At 41.0% G+C, this 12,626-nt stretch overlaps 1 protein-coding gene across 1 annotated transcript; it reads right to left on the minus strand.

The window, feature by feature from the left end:
- Window positions 1–1,356: 1,356 nt before the first annotated feature.
- On the minus strand, window positions 1,357–10,718 carry LOC101739728 (zinc finger protein 91). The gene is made up of 5 exons (XM_062675553.1): window positions 10,388–10,718; window positions 8,572–9,875; window positions 6,448–7,189; window positions 4,860–5,974; window positions 1,357–3,502 (listed from the first exon to the last, which is right to left on the minus strand). Exons 1-5 carry the CDS (start codon window positions 10,571–10,573, stop codon window positions 2,269–2,271), a joined length of 4,581 nt encoding a protein of 1,526 aa, XP_062531537.1. The 5' UTR covers window positions 10,574–10,718; the 3' UTR covers window positions 1,357–2,268.
- Window positions 10,719–12,626: the final 1,908 nt, after the last annotated feature.

Raw genomic sequence — 12,626 nt, forward strand, 5'->3', positions numbered from 1 at the left:
CAAATAACATTTCAACCCTCGATCACTACTTAAAAGGCAATTAATTCTATTCGAAGCGAAACCTCGATCTGATCGCCTCGAAAACCAAGAATCGAGTTATGGTAAAGTCTATCTCAATTACTATAATAATTAAATTGAGTTTTAATTATGTAGTATTTCGGTGACTTTTTTATTCATCCTGAGCCCCAGCCCATAACAATACTTACCAATATTTTCGGGTCATGAACACAAACACTAAAACGATTTAATTTCATAAAACACGGTCTTCGATAATTACTCACAATTTAAAATGAACAATAACTAACATTTACGTTGTGATCCTTTAATGATTATTAATCGAATAGAGGTTAGGAAAATTGAGGATGCGGCCGATTTTTTGTTTTGTTTGTAAAGTATTTCCCGCCGTTGTGGCGAGGCCATCTTGCTTAAGTTGTGCGTGTTCGGCCATGAATATCCACTCGAATGAACCCTTTCACGTATGAGGTATAAATCGCACTGGTGCGGTTTCATCTTCCACGTGGACTTCAGGAGGCGTATTTTCTTTCCCGTGTACAACAGGAGACAGTACTGCTTTGAAACACGCACGTGTTTGTTGCGCAATATTTTTTTTATGATTGAAGTATTATTAGTGGCCCGGAGGCCTTTCCAGCTTCACCAGGACAGGTGGGCGAGCAAGGGCTCAGCCAGGAGGGGTCGGATTTGCTAACAGCTACCCAAGCGCCTCCGAGGAAGACCTAACAACTCAAGAGTAGCTGCTTCGCGAATGAATCTACTACCGGACCGGAATCGCGACCCGCTGAGGAGATCCGGCGAGAAACTCAGCGGGCTGGTGTTTAGGTTAGGTTGCACGTCGAACTCTTTGTCGAGTTCGACGAGTACGGTTACCGGGGTCCCTAAGCCTGCTCCTAGTGTTAGAACTGAAGGTATCAATTGTTGCGCTAATTCCCTTTCCAAACTCGTATTCAATTCCAGACGCGTGTCCATCAATCGCGCACTGTTTGCGATCGCGATGTTAGACAGGGGCGTAGTTGTGCTGCTGGCTTTAAGTCTATGAGCGAGTGTTTTTTATGAAGGAAGAATTACCGACGACCCGGAGGCTTTTTCAGTTTCACCAGGACAGCTGGGCGAGCAACAGGAAACCTAACAACTCAAGAGCAGCCTCGTCACGAATGAATCTACTACCAGATCGGAATCGCGACCCGCTGAGAAGATCCGGCGAGAAACTCAGCGGGCTGATATTTAGGTTAAGTTGCACGGTTACCGTAGCTACAGTGTCTTCATCCATCCTCACCCACCACCCTCATCCCATCCCATCCGCACTAAAACATAACCAACAGGATTATGAAAACTGCAAGGTGCTTCTTTAAAAACATTTTTATTGATATCAACAAAATTTAATTGCACAGTGAAGCCTCTTCATCTTTCATACAAAAATATTGAACGCTTTTTAGACAGCACGATTACAATCAGAATAGAAGATTTATGTACTTTTGACATGCATGCGTTGCTGACAATTTCTTATGGCAGAAGATATGTACCTACTAAATAATAAACGACTGATGCTATTCAGTAGAATCACTTCAGCCCTGTCAGAGTTTATTAACCACAGAAATAAAAGAACACGTTAACTTGGCAGATTTCAGTTCAAAACCAAAAATATCAAAAACTGAAAGATAATGGAGGGTAGATGTAAGTAACCTGCTTTACGTTTAAGAATAGTTGAAAAAGTATCCGGTTAAAAGTGGTAAATTGAAACTCAAAAACTCAGCACATCAGAGTGCTCTGGGGAATTGTTTGAGATGACCTCACCATCTCATTTTTACCATCACACCGCCCGCCACCGGAGTAGAGTTCATCCCTGGAGCCACTGTGTTCATCCACAGGGCGTTTACAGATTGTTTTTTGCCATGTACCAATCCGGCTTTGAAATGAGCTCTCCTCCAAGGATTTTCCCGAGCGCTATGACATATCCTTCTTCAAACGAGGCTTATGAACAATATTTAACTGTAGGTAGCGGCTTGGCTGTGCCCCTGGCACTGGCGCGTGACAGAGGTTCACCAATGTTTAAATATATAACTTTATTATTTACAATTTATTCACTAACTAATAATAGCACTTACAAAAAAAATACTACAAAAAGATTGTCCCTGTTCCAACTATGCTCTGTCAGACGACACTGGCCTTAAATGCGGAGACATTGACACGAACAATGTCAATACACCAAAGTAAGAACGCGTCCTTAGCCCCAGTTGAGACAAACAGCCTCACTCACGATTTCATATCTGTTATAATGTTATAAACTTCAGTAACGCCGTGGGCTTTGATCCTGTGCTTTTGAACCTCACATTTCCTGATAAACGTCGCCGGACATTCGGGGCACTGAAGCCTCTTACCCCTGTTGTGCCTTCGCTTAGCGTGCTCCGTCCTACGCGAGGCGGATATGAAGCCCTCGCCGCAATCATCGCACTTGTAGGGCCTCTCTCCCGTGTGCCGCCTCTTGTGGTAAACCGCAGCCATTTTACTGACCAATTTCGCACCGCAAATATCACATTCGAAGTTCCTGACGCGCGTGTGGACCACAGAATGTTCCGCCAATCTAGCCGGAGTGTAGAAACGTTTGCCGCACCACTGGCACTGGTGAGGTCGAATGTCCATGTGGATCCAGAGTATATGATTCTTCAGTTGAGGTCGCGAGGAGTATGTCTTATTACAGTAATCGCAAGTAAACGAGGCGGGATCGCGTACGTTGTAGCGCTTCGTCCGCGGGAGACCATGGACATCGGGCTTGGCCTCCGGCTCGCACTGGGACCTGTGCTCCCTGTAGCAACCGCGGTTAGTGAACTGACAGCCGCAGGAGCGACAAGTTCGCACCATGTGCATTTGCGTGTGGTGATCAAAGGACTCTTTCCTAGGGAAGGTTCTACCGCAGTCGGAGCAAGTCAGGGCGCCGGGCTTGTGATGTTTGGCCACGTGCTGAACGCGGTCGGCTTCGGTTGTAAAAAGCAAGGGGCATTCCTTGCACAGGTAAAAGGTGCTTTTGTGGACGGTTTTCATGTGCGCAAGCATGGGGTCGCGTCTTAAGACGACATCCCCACAAATGAGGCAGGCTTCCTTCTGCCCGCTGTTCATTAGATGAGCGTTCAAGAAATGGGGGCTGGAGAAGGTTTTCCCGCAGTCAGGACACGCACAGTCAGGACCGGTGCGGTCCACGCGCAATCGCTTCGGCGGCTTCCTGGAAATTCTACTTTGGAACCTGTTAACCAACGCTTTAGGGTCGCCAGTCGTGTAATTCTTCGTGATTTGCACGCTCAAGTCGTTCGAGCTCACGAATGCGCATAAAGACTTCACCTGTGGTACGACCGGCGCCGTTATACTGGACAGGCTATTTATAACTTTGTACCAGGATTTTTGTGAGTTCTGAACGAACATTCTGAACTCTTGGACAGCCAAGGCGGAGCTGGCGCACGAGACGCAGGCCCCGTTGGGACACAGGGGATCTTCTTTGATCTGCAATCATGGTCCGACTAATACTTTAATACGTGTTAACATAAATGACTAAATCAGTAAAATATCGACTTGACCGCATTAACGAATCGATATATAAATATATTTATATATTATATTTTTACGGGTGGTAGGACTTCTTGTTGTGAGCCCGCACGGGTAGGTACCACCACCCTGGCTATTTCTGCCGTGAAGCACTAATGCGTTTCGGTTTGAAGGGCGGAGCAGCCGTTGTAACTATACTGAGACCTTAGAACTTATATCTCAAGGTGGGTGGCGCATTGTAGATGTCTATCGACTCCAGAAACCACTTGACACCAGGTGGGCTGTGAGCTCGTCCACCCATCTAAACAATAAATATATATATATATTTTTAGGATGGATTATTTATTAGTGGCCCGAAGGCTTTTTCTCTCAGTCAGGAGGGATGGGATTTGCTAACAGCCACCCGAGCGCATCCGAAGGAGACCTAACAACTCAAGTATAGCTACTTCGCGAATGCGGTATTTATTTATCGCAGATGAGAACTCAGCGATACCGTTATGTGGTTACCAAGATCAATATACATACTTAATACAATACCATGAAGATCTCGACCTCCATATCTCAAAATGGGCGGGTATTATGCGATTTATCGTGCCTTGTATCCAAAAGTTCATTGATTTAGCACAACCAACTCATTTCGACTTTTACATATTATAATATACACTTTAGACTATAAGTATAGTATAAGTGGAGTATATTTTTTATTGCGTTTACGAATCAGTGCAGATGACAAACGTACGAAGCCAGTACGTACTTAGCAAACGAGAGAGGGTAATAAAAAAAAAACATAGCGAGGCACTTCTGTCTCGAATAATTTTGAGAAACGTTCTGTGATCTCATATCAAATGGTCAGATACAAATCCTGAATTAGCACGTAGCTGACATTCACGTAAGACAAAGAAATAAACGTTTTTTTATCTTCCTATTAAAGTAAATTTAAAAGGAAGCTTTTTTCATTATACCGTCCTAAACGTCCAATTAGCAAGCTTGGTAAGTAACTTGATAGCGTGATTGTCGAATGCGAGACAATTAAATTTCGGACCTTCCCCACTTTATAGTGAAACTTATACGTTTAGCTTTTAGGCATGGCGTTTATACAAGAACCGTCCCTTTTCATTCTCTTTCCCCACTTTCGACCACTTATAAAGTGTAGCCACATAAATAACCAAAGAAGTTCACATCTAAACGTTTTTAATTAGTCCAATATTTTATTTTTGAAACGTCGCTTTATAGGCACGTCCTGTGCTTTGTCTGGTATCTGAATAAAATCGAAATGTATCGTTGAGTAATGCTTTTTCAGTTCCCAGGGTCTTAGAAATCTCGCGGGGCACTTGTCGCACGCGTGCGGCATGTTCTGGGTGCCCATGTGTCGCCTCTTGATGTGGTCTAAGCGCCTCGAAGACGACAAAAACCTTTCGCCGCACCTCTTGCACTCGTAGGGCTTCTCGCCAGAGTGTATCCTCTGGTGGAGCCGATAACCCAATTCCGTGGTCATTTTAGCACCGCAGTGACACTCAAACACCTTCCTCACGTGGTTATGGGTCCTGAGGTGCGACTGCAAATGCGCGACGGTCGACGCCCGCTTCCCGCACTTCTGACAAACATACGGCAACACGTTCAAATGTTTCTGTATTATGTGCACTTTCAGAGATGGTTTTTTGTTATATTCTATTTTACAATAGTCGCATATGAACGTGGATTCGATTGGCGAGACCTCGCGTTTGCATCCTCTCTGGTGATGCTTGAAGCATTTACGATTCTCAAATGTCCTGGAGCAGGACTTACAGTCGAACAACGTGTGCGAGTACATGTGAGCGCGCAAGGCTCTCTGGCCGCTGAAGCCGGTGCCGCACGTATTGCAAGAGAACGAATTAGGGCCGTGAGACGATAGCAAGTGACGCTTAACTGACTCTTGGTCTTCGAAAACCGCATAACACATCCGACAGTGAGCCACGGAGACGCCATGCTCGACCCTCATGTGCTCCGGAATGAATCTCTTCTGCATGACCAAAGCGCAGGTTCTACACGCGCAATTCAACGAACTCTTCAAATGATAGTTCAAATACTGAACGTTCTGGAAGGTCTTGCCGCACTCGGGACAAGAACATTCTAGAGGCGGCTGATACGATCTTTGGTATTTGCGCGGTTTCTGCTCTGTTTCCTCGTCAAACTTCGAGTTCAGCAATTCTGAGGCCGCTCTTGTATCTGTGGTGCTAATTTTGTCCTTCAGGAGCAAGATAGCGTCGTCGTATAGGAAAAAGAGAGTTCCACTGTCGGCGTTCGCGTGAATCCGCGATAGAAGCTCCGCGGCACTGGACCAACGCTTTTTCGATGTATCACACAGCTGTCTGAAGTTGTAAGCGGCCATGGTATCCTCGGAGCAATGCCTGCAGACCCCGGGTGGAAGGGCGTCTTCGTCCGCCACCTGAAACCACGCCAGCCATCAGTCCGCTCACCCTTGCTATTTGCGAGATAAGCAGTCTTTCATTTTCGCGTTAATAGCATTACTATAAGACTCCCAGTTTTATATCGCGAAACAATTAATTAATCGGATTAACTTAGTGCTTCAAAACAAACATTCAGGGTATTTCGGCATTCTTTAAATATTACATTTTATCAATGATTTCCCAATTATTATTAGTGTCCTAAGTCTTAGCCGTCTTCACGAAATATTAACACAAAACACAAGATGCCGATCCTTTGGTTAGGAAGTTATTTTCTGGTTTCTGCCATATAATCTGAATTATTAATTCCATTTGTAAATTCTGTTATTGGCTACACTGGGTAAGGCCATCACGACAATCAGTGTTTGACCTTCAAATGCCTGTCCAATCGCCCCTTCTGATGATATATCTTAGAGCACTTCGGGCATCCAAAACGGACTTTGGTATTACAAACATCGTGTTTCCTCGCGTGCCTCTCGTGGCCTCGTCTCGTGCTAAACTTCGCGTCGCAGTGGACGCACACGAATCTATCTGCGACTCTGTTGTGAGAATTACCATGTTCCTCCAGGTGAGAACGATTACCGAAAACCTTTCCGCATTTATCGCACTGGAATTTCTTTAGCGACATGTGCGCATTGAATATGTGAAATTTGAGGGTAGTCCTGACGCTGTATTCTTTCGAGCAATAGTCGCAGACGTATCGAACGGCGCCCCTGTTACTTACGCACGTTTTTCCGTGTTTCCTAAAACATATTCCGTTCGTGAACTTTTTACCGCAGGCACACACCGCCGGTCGGTGTTTCCGTAAGTGCGTCCACAGACTCGTTGCGTTGCGAAAGCTACGTTTGCATTCTACGCAGCAATGTACACCGATGTGCTTGGTTTTGTGTTTTTCCAAATACGAATACCTCGCGAACACCTCCGGGCATTTCTTACATCGGAACACCCTCGCGTTGTGATCATTTTCAGCGTGAGCTCCGTAAGAATTCAAGTTCATTAAACGTCCGCACTGCGTGCAATACTTTATTTTCAAATTCCTAATGTGAGCATTAAACCGCACCGCGTTCTTAAAACACTTCCCGCATTCGGGACAAGCCATTCTGGAACGTTCTGGACCTTTCATGCGTGCCGACCGCGTACTGATTTTGGCTCCCAAATCTTTTACAAGTTGCGAGTGATTTTCAATCTTTCTCTTGCTGCGGTAAGTTCGAAAATCGTTTGCGGCTACAACGTAGAGAGTAGCCGCGTTTTTCTCGAGCCCAATGTTGGCCAAATAATTGGCCGTTGTGCTCCAACGTTTGAATGAGTCTATGCATAATTTTAAGAAGAGCGTAAGATCGTGTAAACTACTTTTACAGTGCTTGCATATTTTGTTTGGTAATAGAGTTGAATTCTCCACCTAAAACAATATTTTCATCAGTCAGTTGCGACCACGCTCTAGAATGGGCAGATAAGAAAGTCAAGTATGAGCTACTTAAGCGCCAGATTTCCTACTTCATAATTAGACGTTCGTTTTTTTATGATTTTTTCACAAATTCGAAGACCGTTTTCCGCAGCTTTAGAGTCTAAGAAATAGGTTTCTAGATAGAAAACAATTGTATTCAAACTAGTCATGGTGATAAGTGCTATGTAACATTTCGATTGAGTAGAATTACAGTAATTCGTCTTATAACACGTTGCTCTTATAACGCGTTTTTATATTACGCGATCTCGATATTCCCCGGAGATTTCACACGTTATATTTCTGTACTGTGAAATTTGTAATGATTTATAAAATTCACTCTTAATTTCGCTACACCTATGCACATTGTGTCAATTGCGTTGTTATAAAATTGAAATTAAATCAATTTATTAAATTAGTGTTCCTAGTTTTCTACAGATTTAATTAAAAAAAATATTGGTATTATATTTGTATATAATGCGTTATGTGGGGTTGTATGATACAAGCGCGTTATGAAATATTTCTCCTACAACGCGATTCCTATAACGCGGAAGCAATCTACCGTGTTATGGGGGATTACTGTTTTATGTATATTTTTTTTAATATATTTTTTAGTTTTAATATATTCACTGAACGGATAAATAATTGGCATCCTAATAATGTTACACACTGACATGTAACAACATATTATTCCATTATTATGAATCCATTGTTATATGTAATAGATTTTCCCTGTAGACTGTAGACCCCTGTTAATCTAAATATTGTGTGTGTATTAATCTAAATAAATACTAACAAGATCAACAATAACCAATATCATATGTTTAAGGACGAGAAATATAATGGAATCACTGCGTTAATATATAAATGGACATTAGTTCACTACACTTGAATAACTTTAAAATAATGTGAGTTATGTAATAATAATAATTAATTAATTCGTTTCCAAATTATTCTTGTCCACCTGATGGTCGTCTGGAAGAGATCGCTCTTAGCGATAAGATTGCCAATTATACTTTTTTTGTATTTAATGTATCGCATTGTTTATTTATTTTTTTGGTGTACAATAAAGAATACTCTCTCTCTCTCTCCCTCTCTATGTATGTATGTGCTGTATCAGCTGAGATCTTTAGTTACGTGTGAATGTTTCTGTGGTGAACCAATAGAGCTCTACAACTTGCAAATTTTACTTTGCAAATTTCACAATCAAAGGACCCTGGTTTGTCTATGTGATGTACGGAGGAAACATGCTTCCTGAGCTGGTAGGGTAGCCTGAACTTAGCAGGACAGACGGCACATGAGTGTCTCAAGACCGTATCACTCTGTCTGTGTGCCTTGCGGACATGCTCGGACCGCCTTGACGAAGCAGAGAATCTTTCATCGCAGTATTTACACACATAAGGTTTCTCTCCGGAGTGTAGTCTTAGATGTTGTTGATAGCCTAGTTTCGATTTTAGTACAATATTGCATAGTTCACATTTGAAGGTCTCCAATGTTTCATGCCTCTTCAAGTGGACTGGTATGTGAGCAGCAGCGAGGTATTTTCCACAATACACGCAGGGGCGGTGAGTGGATTTCATATGCACAATCTGAATGTGAGTCGCTACAAATTTCTTTCCGGCAAACCTCTTCTGACAATAGTCACATATACATTCAGTGTTCCTACTGCCCCGGAGACCAACTTTGACTGACCTCTGATCACTCTTAACCAAAACCGATAGTTTATTCTTCGTTTGATGTATTTCCCGGCTTTCCCGGCTCAACTCACAGCACCTTTTAACGTGATAAAGGTAACAAGTTTGGTTTCGGTACAGTTTAGAGCACTTTGGACAGGTCTTTGGAGTGTGTACTGATAGATGAGCGTTGTATGCCGGCAGAGATTTGAATGATCGTCCGCAGTCTCCACACGTACACACACCGGGCCTGTGAGCGTCTGCCATGTGCTTCTTGTAATGTTTGTATGAGCGGAGCAGAACAGCACATTTGTTACAGTTGAATGGCTTTTTATTGTGTTTTTCTCTTAGATGCTCCACCAGATCATCTTCAGACATTATCCTTGCGCACACATAGCAAGCCCGAGTCAAGTCCGTCGATCCTTTCAAATGATCATACAAATCTGATGCATATGAAAATGTCTTCCCACAGTTCGGACATGAGCATTGTAAGCTTTTACCATATTCTTTACTTTTAATAGGCGAATGTTTGATTGTTTTATTTTGTCTTAATGAGTCTTCGGTGATGGATATTTCGTTGTCAGATACGACAGCATAAATTTTGGATGCGTTTACAGGATGCAAGGTGGTGACCTCCTCCAGTAATTTTACTGTGTTATGCCATTGCTCTATGGCTTTCTGGCAGAAGTTTCTGAACTCTGCTGCGGATAATGCTGAGAATGAGCAGGCCGAGCATAGAACGTCGGGCAGGTTATCTTCCACTGTTACCTGCAACCATTCTCTCGGTCAAACAGCAAAATTTTTATCATATTTTTGTTTTTTTGTAAGACTAGGTTTTGATCAGAGATTAAAGTGAGCTTATGGGTTTCAATCAATATATAATGTTTTAAGTGATGAATTAACAGCAGATATTGTGTACTTTGTTTAATATCTTTAATATTTACTTTACTCGACTTAAATATTAAAGCATATAATATTACGTCATCATTGCAAATCTCCGTAAACGCATTGTAAAATATTCAAATTAATTATAATAATAAAAGTCGAATACAATTCTTTTAAATAATATAAAGTAATATAGAAATTATACATAGAAAGAAAATCAAAGCAAACATTGTTTAATTTGAAAAATCTAAAACATAAAAAACATTAGGCAAGTTCGCGTCACATAGCTTCTGTCGGCCATCTTGTAATGAACGCGCGGACACGCCGTTCCGTTTTTCACAGAAAATAAACAATGTTCGTTTTGCAACTTTATTTAGACATTTTACATAGCTCACCTCGACTCCCGTGATTTGTTCTAATAGTTCAGCTAAGGTCACGGGCTTCTCTCCGTCCACCATTACAGTATCTCCTAGGTAAACTTGGCCCTCTGTTGTTTCACCCATACAAATACGACATTTTTCGGCGCCATCCCCTCTGACTAGATGGGAAATTAATGCTTTCACGTCCACTTGTCTTGTCATGTTTAATACTCTTCGTGGTTTGTTTCAGCGAACTTTTTATAACATTAAATTCAATGAATGTCGGCACATTACCCTAAATATCGGTTTAGCTAGACGTCAAAAAGTTCGTTTGATTGGTGCAGATTGACGTTCTGAAATTGTCATACTTCAAGCTGTCAATGTCAAACACAAGTTGACATTTTTTTTCTTTCAATGTAACCACGGGAACCAATTTTCCCTTAATTGAATCACAGATAATCTTCAATTGAAAAAAATAACCACCAATCATAAAATTATTTATCAAAATTTAAAAATAATTTTATCTTTGTACTCATTCAATAGTGTGTCAATAGTCACATATACTGATGCCGCTTTTGTGATTTTACCCTTGAACCAGAATAAAAAATAATTTCTGTGTTGCTCATGTAGAACAAGAAAATTATTTTTGGGTACTAGATGTAAAAATACTTACGTTTGTACATGCTTAAGAAAAATATTTCTCAAAATTGTGTCTATAAATTTTGTGTTAGCAAAATTTTATGAGTACGAAAATATTGAATGTCCTAAAACTTTGTCATTGCAAGTGTTGCTATAATAATAATAATAATAAAACATTTTTATTTCAGAAAAAATCCATAAAATAATAATAATACAATAGTCAGCACACAAAGAGTTCAACAATACAAATAGAAAATGAACAATATACTAATTCAATTAATTACAAACAAAGGAAATGAATTAGAAACTATAAAGCTATGAACTTTTTTCTATGGTTTTTAATTTTGCTTAAAATTCTCCCTAAATCCCATAAGTACCTATAAATATTTTGAAAATTAATTAAGAAAAGTAAAATCTCAATCGTTTTCGTAACTAACTAAGTACTAATAAATGTTAAAAATAAATAAAACAAATACAAGCCCCTATCCCCTATTTCTTGCATTGTGCATTTCTTTTTATCAAGTCAGTGATGTATTAAAATCCGAAAGTAGAGTGATGCTCTTCTTTTATGCTTTTTTTTTCCTACCTAAGCTGATAGCTTTGAGAGGCTATGTCAGCGTAACCTTAACTAGTAGGTGAGCTCACGGGGCTCAAACCTGACGACGTTACTAACACGAACTCTAGCAAGAGCGGTGCTTCGCAGAATCTACCACTGGATCGGAAACGCGACCCACTGAGAAGATCTGGCGATAAACTCAGTGAGCTGTGTCTGTGGGTTAATTCACTCGCCGAGCCCTTCGTCGCAAGCGACGGGAAGTTCGCTGAAGTCTTAGTAAATAACCAACAACATAACCATTGATAATACATTTTTTATGGGATTTTATGACCTGGTAACTAAGACTTTTAGGTCAAGTCTTATTTTAATTTTAATGAAAACGTTTTTATATGAAAAATTATGTTATGAAATGAAATGAGATGATATGGGATGAAATACAATCTCAGTACAGCACATACATACAATCAATTACTTTTTCAGTGGACTTTTTGGAGGATGCCGAGAAGCTACGTTCAGCGGCTTTGTTTCATTTTCCCACATTTGTGCACTTTCACAGACACTAAACAGTTAATAAACCACCGTTATGACACATTTAAACCTGAAGGAACACTAAATAGACCAAATTAAACAAATTACACAGCTTCGCTACTCGCGTTCCCGCCAAAAAGTCCAGAGAATTGATAGATCCAGTGTAGATTCTGCGAAGCACTGCTCTTGCTTGGGTTCGTGTTAGCAACATTGTCAGGTTTAAGCCCCATGAGCTCATCTACTAACCCGGCGACGCTGACATGGTCTCTCTAGACCAGGCCTGGGCAAATGGCGGCCGGGGGCCGAATCCGGCCCGCGGTAGAATTTTGTCTGGCCCGTGAAGCATTGTTTATATTATTATGAAAAACACAAATATTAGTTTTTGTCTAACATAAATTGGTGCATAATTTTTTTTAGATAAAATACATACTAAAACAAATTATCAGGGCCGGTAGGAGCCAAAATTTTCTCTTTCAGCGCCAATATAATTATGATAATTGAACAATTACAGTATGTATAATAGTCGCACAGTATCAAATTAGAAAAAACTGT

Source organism: Bombyx mori, chromosome 24, assembly GCF_030269925.1.
Source record: "Bombyx mori chromosome 24, ASM3026992v2".
NCBI lineage: Eukaryota > Metazoa > Arthropoda > Insecta > Lepidoptera > Bombycidae > Bombyx > Bombyx mori.

Bases quoted from the DNA above. Each gene is read 5' to 3' on its own strand.
- LOC101739728 (XM_062675553.1), bottom strand. From the start codon at position 10,573: ATGACAAGACAAGTGGACGTGAAAGCATTAATTTCCCATCTAGTCAGA. The intron at 5,975-6,447 runs GTTTGTAATACC...GCGTGGTTTCAG, and splicing joins GGCACGCGAGGAAACACGAT to GTGGCGGACGAAGACGCCCT. The intron at 3,503-4,859 runs ACCCTGGGAACT...ATTGCAGATCAA, and splicing joins TGCCCCGCGAGATTTCTAAG to AGAAGATCCCCTGTGTCCCA.